Source organism: Cygnus atratus, chromosome 2 (assembly GCF_013377495.2).
Source record: "Cygnus atratus isolate AKBS03 ecotype Queensland, Australia chromosome 2, CAtr_DNAZoo_HiC_assembly, whole genome shotgun sequence".
Taxonomy (NCBI): Eukaryota; Metazoa; Chordata; class Aves; order Anseriformes; family Anatidae; genus Cygnus; species Cygnus atratus.
In genome coordinates this window covers 59,457,111-59,473,464 of record NC_066363.1, presented here as the reverse complement: position 1 = coordinate 59,473,464, position 16,354 = coordinate 59,457,111, and the positions used below count along the sequence as shown (strand labels likewise).

General features: G+C 39.2%; 1 protein-coding gene across 4 annotated transcripts in view; it reads right to left on the bottom strand.

Moving 5' to 3' along the window:
* Window positions 1-16,354, bottom strand: part of GLI3 (GLI family zinc finger 3) — a 212,244-nt gene that overhangs the window by 58,419 nt on the left and 137,471 nt on the right. For 3 of the 4 annotated variants that reach the window (XM_035552540.1, XM_035552541.2, XM_035552543.1), the window contains 2 exons: window positions 11,252-11,398; window positions 3,052-3,253 (listed from right to left, as the gene is read on the bottom strand). In XM_035552540.1, coding sequence (XP_035408433.1) covers window positions 3,052-3,253; window positions 11,252-11,398 — 349 coding nt within the window. Of the gene's footprint in view, window positions 1-3,051; window positions 3,254-11,251; window positions 11,399-16,209; window positions 16,275-16,354 lie in introns of those variants that run through there. The other variant, XM_035552544.1, reaches the window with a different exon arrangement.

The following is a 16,354-nucleotide window of genomic DNA, read 5'->3' as shown; positions in this document are numbered from 1 at the left end:
CTTTGAGTTATATGCAAGCATTTTGTCCCAGTGTGCTTAGCCTGGACAGTTCCTGGTCTGGCACCTGTTTCCTCTGAAGACTGCTTTCTTTTTCACATTCAAGGAAGGAAGGCTGTTATGGTTGGGCAGACAGCTTTGCCTCCACAAGCTTCCCAAGGAGGTAGCAGATTAACAAGATCTGCAGCTGCAGGGAAAAGTCCTCCTTCCTTTCTGTGGGCCCTGGACTGGAACACACTGAATTCTTAGTAAACATCTATTTAACACATGCTAATAGAAATCTCTTAAGGGCTTATCACAGGCTGAATGGGACAAGCTCTCAGGAACAGCAAAGACCTTATCTATAGCATCTAGATGACATTCCTGACAAATTTTAGCTTCTCAGAGAAATGGTAGCAAGAGCTCTTTTACTATGTACAGGAAAGTCTGGTTTCCCCTAACGTCATTCTGAGAAATTGATAATTTTGCCTTTTTTATTTTTTTTTTAAATATCCAGCTTTAGATAGGCATCTGCCATGAAAAAATGCTGCCAACCGTAAATTATTTGGGCTAAGTTAAAAGTGATTGGAAACAAGATCTAGAAGGACTGTGTAATATTAAATAAAGTTAACAATACTGACATTGCCTAAACTACAAATCCCTCCTATCTTGGAATTCCATGTGCAGAGCTGAACTATACCATTTTCTTACTGTAACTCCTATGGGATTTACCTGCAAGTTTCCAGAAGCTGGGATTTTACACTAGGAAAAGTTTTTTCTACATTTTGATCACTGCTGCAGACAGGATATTAAACAGGATGAACCTATGATTTGATTCAGTACAGCAGTTCTTGTGCTGAATGCATTATTTACAAGACAGTGAATTTCAATAAATGAAGTTTTACTGATAGCCCTGTTGTTACTTAGTCTTGGAATTTATTAAAGCAATGAAATGTGGCCTGGGTTGAATACCTTATGTCACTGTTTATTTTAGTGTAACTCTTTTGTAGACAGGTTTACATGAGAGAAGTTAAAAGGCATCAACAGAGGTGAGTATCAATGCTGGGAAAAGTGCTAGCTCTCTCTCCCTTTCCCTCCTTTTAAAGAGGGAAAGAATGGAGTGATATGTTTACCACTTTTTATGATGAACATACTCTTGTTAAAAAAAAAATAATTATTAATTCAAAATGGTGTGAAATTTTGTATTATGCATGCCTGGAAAGTATGACCAGGGAGTGCTGAAAGTTTCTGCCAACCATAGACTCAGTCGCATAAGCCTTGTTGTCCCCAGTGACACCAGTTCACAAGACCCACCGTACCGGTGGGTGCACCCTTACTCAGTCTCTGCACGTAAGTTCTACAACTGCCTTCAGCAAAACTATTCATCTGACTCTAGCTTGGCAGGTATGGCCCTTATGTTTGTGATTTGATGTGTCAAAAACATAGAGCAACCATTTCCAGCTGTGGGGGAAGAGTAAAAGGCAGGAAGACTTACTCCAGTGTAGAGTATGCCAACTTTCATGCACTATTTGCTTAACCAAAGTTACAAGCAATGGAAAAGGAGGTTAGTAATTGAAGTGCCATCCCATCTTAACGACAGTGGGGCTAGTACACCTCCATACAGTAGATGTATTTAACAGATGTGGTCCAAAACTGCTGCCAGCTACTGATATAAATCATATTCCGCATTAAGGAGCTTGGTAATTGGGGCTGTGGTTACAAAGATTGTAGAGTTGTATTGCAGAGCTATGATATCATACCTGTGAAATACTACACAGCTATTCAAGTACATCAGAGCTATGAAACACGACTATTTAAAAGAAGTGCTTAAAAAAAAACACAACAGCACTTATGCTAATACCAAATATTTACAGTGCTGTCACTTTCGAAGTTTGGCAGGCTCATGGTTTCCAACACACCAGTTGCGTGCCCCATTTTCTCCAAAAGTGCAAATCCCCATAGCCACTTTTTGAAGTTTTAAGTGTGTCATTTTTGCTGGAAAGGCATGTTTGAGCCTTGCCAAAAATGTTTTTTTTTAGATCTCAAGAAATTGCTGTGGGGACTTGCTCCTTTCCCTCAATGCAAATTGAAGGTGGAGGCTGCTTTTAAGCCAGGGACCAGCAGCACTCTTTGTTCGAGTGCCACAAATGCAAAATCAATATTTTCTGAGACTTTGGAGAGGTGGGGGATTTTTTTTATTTTATTTTTTGAATACCAAAGGAGCTTTTCTCAGTTAAGATATAGCAGTGTCACACATACAACAATGTTCTGCAGTTGCATCTCCATTTTTCTGCTGCTTCTCATTTTCTTCCACTCCCTTTTTCTGGCACTCTTGCTTTTGTTCCATCTCCCTGTGCTCTCTTTGCTTCCCTTTCCTTTCTCCCTACACAGTACAATTTCTCCCTGCCTCTTCCCTTGCTACTCTGATCTTCTGCCTTCAGAACAAGCATTTTTGGCTGTTTTTTGCACATGCAAGTGAAGTGGCCATTCTGATGCATTTCTGATGATACTGGATAATAACAGTACTTCCTTGGTAGGAAAAAAAAAAAAAAAGATAATTCAGCCACAGAAAGTCTAATCTTTCAATACACATACTAACATACGAAAAAATTTTAACATGGATATCAGGAAATTCTAGCAAAACATTTTAATTGAACAGCACCATGTTCAATTAACATTGATGATTGAATCAATGTTGATGATGTTCTCTGATGATTGTAATGCATGAACATTTCACTCTGATATATCTATGAACAGAAGAACACAAGTGGCTTAAGTCACAAACCTATCCTAGAACTTCTCTGAACACAGATTCCTGAGTAGACACACACATACACCGGATAATAGTATGCCAAAATGTCCCTTGTGGTTACCTTTCTGAGCAAGAAAAAAAAGTATTTTATACTTTAAACTAAGCTCTAGTGAACATACAGTACAGAAACTGTAAAATACACGTATACACAAAACAGAACAGTTATTTAAGATGTGAGTGTACAATCACACCTGTGTGTGCCTGTGTGTGTGTGTATGACATACACGAGAATATACAATATACATAGAAAATGCTGTTCTTACCTTATTGCACTTGCAGATAAGTGGCCATAAGAACCACTGGCTGAGGAACTGCTACGAGAATTATTGAGAATTGTGACCAAGGAATTTGGAGATGTCCGTATCATGGTCTGAAGGTCAAAGCTGTGATCAGATAGGGGGGATATGGACAACGTACGCTTTCGGCTTGGTCTAGCTGACAATCTCGGACTCGGAAACCTGGCGCCTGTTATGTAAACACAAATAATTATCCACCGGGGTACTTAATCACATTTATTTTTTATCAGTGATGGGTAGAGGGAGTCACAAGACACCAACATGCTGTGACAAGCCCACTCTCTCCACTTGTGATCTACTGGCTACGATTGAGGAAAATTAGGATGAAAAATCTATCTTCCTGTGGCTTACCTCAGGGGAGCTCTGTTTATTAATGTGCAAGCAAAATGATAAATTGCTAAACAAAAGGAAAAGACTTTTATGAGTTATCCCTCTCATTTCTGGTGATTTATGAATCTGATGGCTTCTTAGACATTCACATCATTAATTCAACCACAAGCAATGAGACAGTGGTTCAGATCTGGGCTACTAGCAAACCCAAACCCGCATCATTTAATACATACAGTCAAAGCTAAACTTGTAAAATATAGTGTAGAAATGAAGTGGCAGCATTTCCTTTGTTGACAGTAGTGCTGCCTGTGCGATACTTGATGCAAAACTAAAAATCAGTACTGAAAAAACGCTATAAAGGCCAGCTCTAACAACAGAAGTCAAATTGGCATTCGCAGCATTAGATTGATAACAGTAGGCTTTATTTGAATTTGTCCAGGATCCCATATTCTTGTGTTGGGGTTCACACGGGCCTACAGTTGCCAGATTTCTTCAAAACTAAAGATTAAACTGTTCGAAGCAGTAAAGGCAAACATAGAGATACCATTAAAATAAATACATACTACATTTCTAGACTCTCTGTGCTGCTTTGAAAATCTCTGCCTCTTCTTGTCTATTTTACCTTTACCTTTACCATCATCCCAACGATCTCCAGTCCTGATAGAAGATCACCTTAAATTTCTTCCCCTTATTTAATTATTTTCCATCTCAGTTGAGACTGAAGAGAGAATTAGCCTCCCTGCTGTGTACTGAACTATTTCCTGTAACAGTACTGCAGCTTCTACCTTTTTAATCCCTTTAACCTGCAGTAAAGGACTGAGTCCTAACAATCCTGACAGCCAGGGTCATGCAGGTCTTTGGTTTAATGTCTGCTTTACAGCTACTTCTCCCAGACTCCTTGACTTCATCTGTAACTTGCTTGTAATTAACAGTGGGCCACAAGCCTCCATTACGGGTCTGCTTTTCTTGATTCTTGCTCATCTCTTGGTGCTCAGGACAACTTTTCAAATGGGGTATTTAAATCTATGTGCCTAACTTTAACCAGCCCAATGGACTGCAATTAGTCTAATCTCAAGGACACAACTGGATCACAATCTGCCATTACACTTTCCTTACACATCTGAGTGGGTTGCCCTTCTTTCTGTACATGCTATCCAAGATTTTTATCTGGTATTAAAAGCTGCCACTTTATTGCAGCTGTGCTTATGTGATCAGATCTCTGTCTATAGTCCTTTTCCTAATCTGTGCTGAGTTTTGCCTCAACTGCCAACGTGGATGTCAATTCTCTTTGGCATCTGGCTGATACGTTGTTTTGTATTGTTTTTCCTTTTATGCACAAGAGACCTTAGTCCATACTGCTCAGCCTTTCAATGAATATTCACCGTCTTGATTCATCATTTTAAACTTAGACATAGTCATTTATTTCTTCCTAAATCTACTACGCTTTATGTAATCCTTTTTATCTCCTTCTTACAAGCTTGCTATCGTACTGCATCTGCTTGCTATTTTCTTAGTACCATGCTTCATATCTTTCAAAGGCTAAAATGCTTTATTTGTGCCAAAATAAAACCCAACGTTGATCAGCAGCTATAAGAAGCTGCAATGTATTTAATAAGGAAATTAAAGATACATGCTATGGTAAGACAAAAATAGCAATACTTTGCACTTACATCTTTCATCCACTACTCATCTGCTGACTGTTCAGCCAGCATGAATTAGAACAACTCCTCTGAAGTCAGTAGGGGTAATGTAATTTGCCTCAGCTGAGGATACAATTTGAGTGTTTTATATGTGAATAAACTCTGTTATCGCTGTTTTACAAGGGGATGGCTAAGTACAGGTGTTCCTGGCTAAGCAGAAAGTGAAATGGACAAGACCTGATAGACACTGGCTGACCAGCGAAGTGAGATGTTGTTCAAGCACCGTTACCACAGCAGCATCTATTACCAACTATCCCAATGGTGTGTTTTATGACAGGAACTGTTTGTAGTTATGTGAACATTGATACGAACCCTCTAGCACAGACCTCATCAGGCCAGCAAGGAGGCAGCAGGCATACTCAGAAGGGGACAAGACCTTATTAAATTTCTGTATTTAAGTTTAGAGTCATTGTGCTCTACAGATGTCAGTGTTGGAGCAGTTTCAAATGTGATGGTGGATCTGAAGTGCAGTTTTGAATCTGTACAACTACAAAGGGTTTGCTACTTATTTGGGAAAGTTGCTAGGAGCCTGCAAAATGTGGACTGATGGATACTGATTCTAACTGGAGAGGGGGTGCATAGGTTTGATCAAAAAAGTGGAGCAGTTACTAAGGGCACTAACAACTGAACATCTTTCATTTGAAGCTAGACTGGGCAATAAAAGTAGGAGACAACAGCTGGGTTTTGCTTCTTCTGTGATCAGCCACTATCTTCTGTGCCAGCAGCACCCAGCTGAACTCATCAGTACTCCAGCCCATACCTCAGAGGGGTCTGAGCAAGCATCACCAACAACTGTTGAAAGCTCTTATGATCTTGGAGAGAAGCACAGTCACCCTCAGCAGATCACCCAGGAGTGAAATTCATGCTCTCCATGGATCCTCAAAAACTGCAATGACTTCTGTCCTCCTCCTGCCTTTTCTGGACTGAGCCCATCTGCTTCACCCCTTGTCTAAGTCATGCCATGGCTCTTCTAAGAGCTGCTCCCAATGCTCATTAAACCTCCCCGTTGCCTCCCAGCTGCTGCCAGCAGCCAGCCCACTCCTCACCTCAGCACAGGGCTACTCCAGGCCCTGTGCCAGGGCATGCCTGTCCCCTGCACTGTGGGAGATGCATGAGATCTGTGGGCAGTGACAAAGAGAGAGGTCTCTTCCAGCTACCAGAGGAGAAGTGCTGGGCATTGGCTGCAGAGAGCCCAGACTTTAGCCACACCATCCAGCAGTTTGGGGCTTCCTCTTCTCCTCCAGGCAGTGCCCATTTCTAGCCCCACCTAGATGGTGGTATTTGCCAGCACCCTCCATATACCTGGGATGGGGCCAGTTTCCCAAGGGTGAACAGTCCCCTACATACAGGAGGACATTCCTGCTTCACAGCAGGAACCGACAGCCAAGGCCACGCAAGAGCTCTACAGAATCCGACAGTGGGAGAAGGGGAGGCCACAACTTTCAACGCGGAAAATACAATTAAATGGAATTACTGTTTTTTCAGATCTCCATGGTTTAATTAGATTTTACATTCTTAAAAAGTCTCAAGCATGAGCTGTCCATTCATTAACCTGGAGAATGTTTGCTAAACCATTCATTTAGTATAACATCATTCTTACTCAGTCTATTACTATAAAAAGGAATAGATCACAAATTGTAAGCTACTCTGACTACTAAGACAAACTTTTCAGCCTTGCCTGGGCGTTTATTTTAAACACAAACACTTCAATATTTATTTAGCAATTTGAGATGTTTGTCTGCGCACTGTATTCTCCCACCAAAGGATTACATTCTACACTCTTCATAAAACGCTTTAAAACCAAAAAATGCAGGACTAGTGATTCACTAAAAATCCATTTACCTCTGTGCAAGCACTGAAAAAAAAAATCAGCTTTGGCAAAGCATGTAAATGTAAGCTGACAGTGAAGATTTGTTTAGGAATGTCACCTTTTTGGAGCAGATATTATAGTTAAAAAAAGCCAGTAGTAGATAGTAAAGACTACAGTGTGCTAACAGAAAACCCAGCAGGTGTCAGAAGAAAAGATCTTATTCCTGGGGTGGAGATCAATTCTAAAATAACAGATATCTATCTCCATCATAAATTTCAAAAATGGAATATGCCATCCAGCAAATTTGCCCATGAATTTGCTTTCTGAGTTGAAGTTTTTAGCATTACTTAATCATTTATAAGGCAATCTTCAGACATGTATCATTTATTCCATCCCTCTAAATCAAACTTCATCAAATCTGTTTTATTCCATCCCTTTAAATCAAACTTCTTTGAACCCATCCAAGGCATTAGTTTCTATTGGAAGTTGTGAACATGGAAGTTTGGTGTGTTTTTTTTTTTAGTTAAAGCATTCTTTTTTATTTCTTTTCCTTTTGGTTTCTGCTCACGTATGTGTAAACTTCATTTTCACTTCATGGAAGTCTGTCATGAATTTTGTCTTTGTTTCCAAAATGCTCTATCACTCATCAATGCAAGAGGAAAAGGAATGGCTTTGCTATTCTGCATTCATTCTCCAGTTGTGGTTGAAAATCAGAAATCAAGCAAGCCTAATCCAAAGCTCCTCACATAGGTTCAACTGCTCAGGTAAGCCTAATTCGTTACATCAGCAGAGCTGCTATCAGTGTCTGTAATGGCAAAAGGGGTAGGCCAATGCTGAATAGCTTCTGAAAAAGGAAAATCTCCTACTCTGAGTGAGCACAGGCAGAAGTTAATCAGAATGAGGATATTAATACTGATTGGAGGTGAACCTAGAAACTTCAGGGAACATGCTTGCCAACCTTAAATGTTGGACTAGATGATCTGAGAGATCTCTTCCAACCTGAATGATTCTATGATGCCATTATTCCACTAAACACAATTCAAAAGCAGAGTACAATTTATTCTCCAAGGGAAATATGCAGATATCAACCCCCAAAAGCTGTGTGATTTTTAGAATTACGTAAGTGATTAAAAGACAGGTTTTGCATACAGTATCTTTCCAGCCACAATAATGAATTACAGTTGCTGCTACTACCAATAGCAACAGCTATTTCCACAGCTACTCTCCCGGTTACTTTGATGTTATAATTAAAGGTAACATATCTGACCCCTAAAGACCAAGCAAGATGATGGGAAGACTTGGTGAGGGATTTTGGCTGCCAAAATGGCAGAAAAGCATTATAAACAACAAACAACATTCTGGTCCACTTTTCATGCCTCACGTGAGAGGATGAGGAAACATGCCAATCAAGCATACAGGAATTTGGCCTTATTCTCCCACAACATATTAAAAAGTTCATGGACAGTGAAGTTTAGAGCTTCAAGAAGTTTCTTCCTCCTTAGGCAACATTTAAGTTTCTGATTAACCCTTCTCTCGCTCATATCATCCACAATTGTGGGCATTATTATTTATATTACGGGACAGGGTAAAGATGCCAGATTACTGTGCTAGGTGCTGCATAAGCACACAGTTAGGAGACAGACTTGCTTCACAAAATAAGAAAAATGTCTTGCTTGTATCTATTTGGTTGCTGTGTGGAATAAATGAGCAGCAGTCTTTGAGTTGAGTTAACTCACTCAGAATTTGATAGCAGATAATGAGGCAAACTACTAGTCTCTCTTCTGTTTCCTTTGCCAAGACTGGGCAAAGGTGAAAGAGTACTTTTAAGATCACTATATAAACCCTTAAGAAGAAAGATGCAAACAAATGACATTGCTTTGCATTGATCACTGTACTCAGCTATTAAATGCAAACATGGACATTCTTATTGTGGTTTTCTTTTTTTTTTTCTTTTTTTTCTTTTTTCTTTTTTTAAAGCCTTAGTATTGGCTTCCTGCTAATTGTTTTGTTCTCTTTTCTAATGTAAAATTCTGACAAAGAAGAAAGGAGTTTTCTTTAGCATGATGAATGATAGGACATTCAGATTCTTATTTAATGACAATTAATTTACTGTATACCCATGCAAGTTAAGATAGTTTTAATTAGTTTTTACAAAGTAAAAGGGTAACTTCATACTCCATTTAGATAAAAGCAGCTATTGCCTGACTAAACACATTCTCATCAAATACAGAAGGTGAGCTGAGTGACCTTTGTAGGATTCGTTATTTTAATTCTCTACTTACTGTTTAAAAATAACCCATTTGCATAATATTGTTACACATTTTTTGTCTTTAACTCTGAAATAATCCCTAGTTGAAAAGTTGCTGCTATAATGAATCTCAAATGTGTGATTTTAATTTTTAAAAACAAACACAAAACAAATTAAAGAGCACATTTCAAATATATGGCTGCTAAAGCTGGTGACAGCAAACATCCTTATTAGAGCTAGTGTTTAGGTACATTTTATGAATGGGATGAAGGTATGGGCAAAGGTCAATACACTTCCCCTTAAATAAGAAGTGATAATATGCTTGGGATGCAAAAACTGTAATTCTATGTAGATTACAGCATATATAATCTCTACTCACACAAGAAGGTCCTTTGTACATTATCGGTACATTATCGATATTTGCCATTATCGGTATGAGTACTGCAGTGCCTTCTGATTTTCTTAGGTCTTCTATCATACACCTAGGTATCCATCTTCCTACATACTGAACAGGCCCATTCCATCATGTCTGCCTCTAAATACATGGTTTGGAACTTCTATCTGTGTGCATTTGGAAACTCCCAATAGGAACCGAAAACATTGCAGGTACAGAATATCCCTTTACTTCAATGAAGTCACATCCCTTTATACAAGCTAGGGATTTTTCCTTGCAACTGGAACACAGCAGAAGATTTACATTGCCTGAACTGCTAACACAACAGAATTTCCGTTCTGCAAGCTATTATTAATATGCACCAATTGCATTAACAGCATACCTCATCTTTCCATATTCCTCTCAAAATCCAAATTAGGAAGTATGACATTCATAAGCTTTCAAGCACTGAAACCTGCACATTAATTCCTGTTCCATACTCCTTGTTTGGTTTTATGATGTTCTTCAAGTGGGCTCAAGGTATTTTACATTACTGTGAAATCACTATGCACACTGCCAGTGCAATATGAGACTGATAACAGAAACTAAATTAAAAAATCCTTCATTATCAAGGTAACAAAATGGAAATAGTTTGCCTTCCCAGTTCCACAGCGATCTGTCTTGCCTGATTCTTGTAAAGACTGCTGGTCAGTCAAATATGTCACACTCCCAGGAGTGTGTTTTGCAGGGGTAGCTACCTATATTCCTATGTGTTCCAGAGGTGAATCTCCCAACTCCCACGCTCCTGGGGATCAGCAGCTATGGCATGCAGCCAACAGTGGGACACGGGTAAGAAGAAACCACATGCTAACAAAGATTTTAAAAAGCTGTGGGACAATAAGGTGGTCTAATGCTATTGCATTGCTCTGTACTACCAAGCAAGAGTCAACAGTGCTTGTCTTTTGTTATTGCCTTTACTTCCCTTCTGGAAGAAACAAAGTTCATCCCAATAAGCATACAAACATCTTCTGACTAGAGGGGAGTACTCTGCATTACCTTTCAAGCTGATCAAAAGAAGCAACAGTGAACAGTTTGGAACGGTGTGCTCTCTTTTCTTCCTTCGCCAGAGAAAGGGAGATATGTTAAAGGTCTGAAAGATGCTGAAGTGGGTAAAGAATGTTCTTAACACTAGGGAAAACTAAGACAGGATCCTTAAGAATTCAGCAACCTGCTTCACCTTAGAAGCAGTATCAAAGTCTGTGATGCCTACGCCTACAACTTTTAGGCATGCCTACCATTCTCTAAAAAGGAGGGGAACATGCTCTCCTAATGGAAAAACAGACATAAACCTTTTATTAACAGAGAGCTCATCAGGGGAAATACTCACCCTAACGATGAAAGTGAGTTACTGATTGTGAATAGAAAAGGACATTTTCAAAAGCACTCAAGCCCTGCTGGAAATAAAATGTATAACCTACTTTCAGGAGCAGTCCTGTTCCTCTCCCTACTTTCTTTCATACTTTACTTTCAGACTCAATATAACCTTTGTACATCTGGCAATCAATGCTTAGGTCTTCTCTTCCAGCCTCATGAAGAGACTTGTGTTGACTCCCACTTCTTTATCTGTGTGGAGACCTTTTGGGTCAGACCAGGAATGACAATGTGGTTCCTTTTGCAGGACTGTATTTCTAGAAAATGTCACTTACTATCCATGGCATGAAGATATTCCATATGAAGAGCACCGGCTCCAGCAGTGGCAGCTGAAGGAATGATGTCTGCATACGGGCTGCGCTGGCCTGCCAACAGAGCCATCTGATGATAATATTCAGCTGGACTGACGCCAGCATGTGGAGCTAAAAACACAACATAAAAAGCAGCGTTAATGACGTAAGATAAACGAAAAGGAAGGTTTTATCACACTTCTGGTTTCTCTGGCTATTAAAACAGCTTGTTTATTTTTTAATGTAATGCAACATCTGCAGTAAGCACTACTGGTCAATGTATTTCAACCAATGATGCAAATGCAAAGACACCATTCAAAAACAGCAAGCATAAAGTATTAATGAGCTCAGTGATCTCATTTTTTTATATTTACTATTAAGTGATTCAAAAAGTGACAGGCTGACAGCAATGGAAACTAGTACGATTTATTTCATTCCATAAAAAGCTAACCACATGCAGGAAAACCTTCCTAGAGCTTTTTTCTCATTTACCTCACCCCTGGCCCAAAGGAATCCATCGCTAAGGTAACAACGTGGCTCAACTTCCATAACCATTCAGATTTCTGAAGTCTCTAATCAGAAGACCAGAGGAGGGATCCAGAGGAAGGCTACAAAGATGCTCAGAGAGCTGGAACACCCCTCTTATGAAGAAAGGCTGAGAGAGCTGGGGATGTTCAGCCTGGAGAAGAGAAGGCTCCGAGGAGACCTCATTGTGACCTTTCAATACTTAAAGGGGTCTTATAAAGAAGATAGAGAAGGACTCTTTACTTGGGTAGCTAATGATAGGACAAGGGGGAATGGTCTTAAACTAAAAGAGGATAGATTTAAACTAGACATTAGGAGGAAATTCTTCACTGTAAGGGTAGTGAGGCACTAGAACTGGTTGCCCAGAGGAGCTGTGGATGCCCCATCCCTGGAGGTGTTCAAGGCCAGGCTGGATGGGGCCTTGGCCAACCTGATCTAGTGGGTGGCATCCCTGTCCATGGAAGGGGGGTTGGAACTGGGTGATCTTTGAGGTCTCTTCCAACCCAAACCATTCTATGATTCTATTATTCTAAGACCTCTGGTCTTCTGAGACTTTCACTCACAGTGACAGTTTGCATAAAAGTTTAGGAGTAAACAAGGACAAAGCACGCTTTCAGGACAAATACCTGCCGTCCATGAACAGGGGCAGGTTGGTTGCTTTTTTTTGGAGGACAGACTGAAGTCAATGAATGCGGCCATCCCATCCTTCAACGTTCATATATACATGTACTTGACTTATGAGCATGTTTGCAGAGTCAGAAGCACAGACAAAATGGGCTCTACTACCCATAAGTGATCTTACGAGTGATGCAGTCCTCTGACAGTGACTTATATCAGCCTTTCTCTCCTGCAAAAATAATGTGTGAGCTTTCTGTTCCTCTGAAGTTTTCAGGAGTCTATCAGCTAATGGGCAACTATAGATAAACACAAAAATCCATGCCATTTTAGTATCATCTCGTTTCAGCAGGCTCCAAATGCTACTGTAAGAACAGGGTCATTTTATGGGCTTCTGTGAGAAGTACTGAAGTGATCAAAAAATGAGCTGCGCTCCATTCCTGATTCCGACTCTAGCTTGGTATGCAAACTGAGGTGAGCAGACTTCATCTCTACTCTCTACTTCCACTTGCAAAACAGCTAAAATTTCCTTACACTCTGCTCATCAGAAGATGGTACATCAGCCCATCAGTTAGCCTGAAGAACTTAAATCTCCTTAGCTTAAGAAGCTATACCACAACTGGTTTTTTTATTATTATTATTATTTCATATTATTTAATGAGACATTTCTTTGATCCCAGTAACCAAATCCTGAATGGAAACAGAATTTCAAGCTGCAATTCTGTGTATTACTAACTTACCTGAATATTCTTACTTACATAGTACTACTAAAAATATAATTTATGTTTACATTAGAGAATTGGATCCCAAATACAAACCTCAGAAGCAAAGAATCAACATTTATACTAAACGGAGGAAAATACAGCACGGAAATTGGAGAGAAGTTTATTCAGCAACCACATTTCTAAAGTGCATCACCTGCCTTTATTTTCACCAAATAGAATTGAAGAAAATGCTGTTCAAGTTATGTCAAATACAACCAATTTTCAGGAAAGATTCAAAAAAATAGAAGTACACTGAACAGGAACTGAAATGGTATAAGAAAATAAGCTGAGATAAATTAAAGGTTGTTGGTATATTTTTCCAAATTACAAATTTGTTTTTTTAATTAAATATAATCTACTTCAGCCACCATCATTTTCTGTGAAATGGCAAGAAAAACATTCAGACCAAATTCCAAAAGACGAGTAACTCACCCTGAATCACCGATTTTAAAGTTTTACAGTAGTAGGCAACCACCATATCTTTCCAGACACACATACTTCCTGAGCTTTCTGACATAAGTGTCTGGGTTAACTAACAATAACATTGGCTGCAAACTTTAAAATGAACTGCTGCAGAACACATAGCAAGCTCATAATTGCATTACTAAATGTTCCATATGCTGAGAAATGCTCTGGTGCTCTTTAAAGATCATTTCTTACTACCTTCTTCAAACATAAAAAATTAGCCTACTAAATGATGTATTGCATGAAGGGTAAATGAAGGGTAAACGGGAAGGCCCACAGCACTGAATTTTCTCCTGTTTATCTCTGAGTAGCTTCAGCTTTGCTCCTGCCTTTTTACAGGAGGAGGCATCTGCTTCTGTGCTTCTGCATTTGTGGTCATTGCTGAGCTTTGTTCGAGCTCTCAGCTTGACACACACCAGCAACAGTGGGTTTAGTCCTTAACCCTGCCTCGAACACTCATGTTATTCCAAGGAATCCTTGACCATCCCCAGCCCACTGGCTCTGTTGGGCAAGGTGAAGTGACACGGTATGTGACGCTACCATCACTGCTGCTGTGGCAGTCATTAATTACAGCTGGCAAGACCTGTAGTAAATGTGAAACTGCTCTTAGTTATGTTACGGATTGTTTTGGCTCCTGGCTATCCCCTGATCTGTAAGACAACAGACTGAGCCCAATAGAGTACACTGACCTAATTATTTAACTGGCCTAAAGCAATTAAGAGTAGCAAGAGAAATCTCACTATGACTTTCAGAAGAACAGTAACAACTTACAAGTTGTCAAATTTCAAATGCTATAGGACTTAAGCCATGATGTCCACCATGTTATCAGTACTTTATGTGCATGTCCCCCTTTAAATCACAGGACTTTAAATTTTCATTGCAGTGCCTAAGCCATGATCTGGACTATCTGATTCCAGGAACCTACACCTGAAAAAAAGCCATTTTATTGTCTGACTGACCTGATGACAACCTATGGATGCCAGAGAACAAATCTAACAGCTTTTCAATAAGTATGTTGTTTTATTAAAATATCTCCAATGCCTCCATTTACTGTATTTTCAGGCATTGCTGCACAACACCTGGGCTGCAATAACTCATCAAAGATGAGTCATGAACCTAGAGAAAATGTGAACTAACATGTAATTGTTTAAAAAACGATGAAAAAAGCTTTACCTAGTACATTTAACTTGTACTTACGAAAGGCTAAGTTTGTGTATAAAGTCGGTGATCAAAGCTCAAGGCATGAGCAGTAATGCATCAAGACTGTGTCTTGCACACCTAAATGTCTCATGCCATTTGAAAGACCCTGGATATCCAAGGCTGGCAGACATGAAACAAGCCTTAAAGGAGAAAACTACCTTTCTGAGGTGGCAGCTGGAGGCAAAGTAAGATATTCCACAGACCTCATCTGACACCAGACACCTAATTTGTAGACATGTCTTAGCACTACTGTAGTTATGACTGAGCTCCAGATTCAGCTAGTAAAATATTAGTGCCTATATTTGTGTTAGCTGAATAATTTCCTAAGGCTTCACTGACTGCATTATGTAGATCTCACTGCACTATAATGGCAAAATAGCACACCAACATCACAGGTAGGGTTCTGTACTGTAGATACTTAAAATTAGTTGCCAAAATCTGAAACTGAATTCTACCCTGAAACACTCTAGAGTTTCAGAGAGATTACTACTGGCCTGAAGAATATGACAAAACACCTCTAGGAGATCTCTGCCTTTCTAGAGTGTTGGGTGATAGTCAGATGCCCCAGAGTATTTGGATGGCACTATATGCCTACACCTATGCAAGTGAAGTAAGCACCATGTACCTGAGACCAAGAACTTACACAGGATGATGTCCTATATTTGTGTGATAGGTGGTTTCCTTCCTTCCTTTCTTGCTATGTGCAATTGGAGGTACCTTAGCATAAATGAAATTCTGCATGAATGTGATTCAGAAGGCTACTAAAGAAAAGATAGCAGTGTTCTGCATATTAGCTTTTATGAAAGAACAAATATACATCGCAAGAGTTTTCTCAAAATATTCCATAACATTATAGATATATTATGTTTATCCCATATCAAATGTTCCAAAGCTCCCTGAGTCAAAATACGTATCTTTGAGCATACAAACTGTTACTTCAAAATATATATGTTTCAAACTTAAAAAAGAAAATATCTGTGCTGAAATAAAAAGGGTAGAATTAGCAAGGATTCATACAACATCCAAAGTGCTACTAGAAAAGCCCTATGTGAATGCCATATAACTTGACAGACACTAGGTCATTAAAATTTATTCTCATAAGAATATGTGCCCATAACTAATGGATTAACTGTAAAGGTATATGTTCTTATAAGTGAGGACTAATTAGTTATCCATTTGGATAGGGTGCACTGCTCATTTTTCAAATTCACCTAAAGGCAGTTTAACTCTGCTAAGTTTCTGCATACAGTGGGCACATCTTTTCCATAGTTAAAATAACAGTTTAATTATCTTCACTACATATTTGTTTGCTAGTGTGTTATATTTCAGCTCTCTTCAGCAAATACTACAATTTTGAAATGTCAAACTACTTACCTTATTATTGAAAAACCTACTGTTAATGAGACTGAGACCATGTGCAACTCTATTCATTGCTCACTTCACCAATACTCCCACTGAAATGAATAGGAAATGTGCCAGAGTAACAACAAGACCTATTGCGGAGGTTCACTAAAAAACC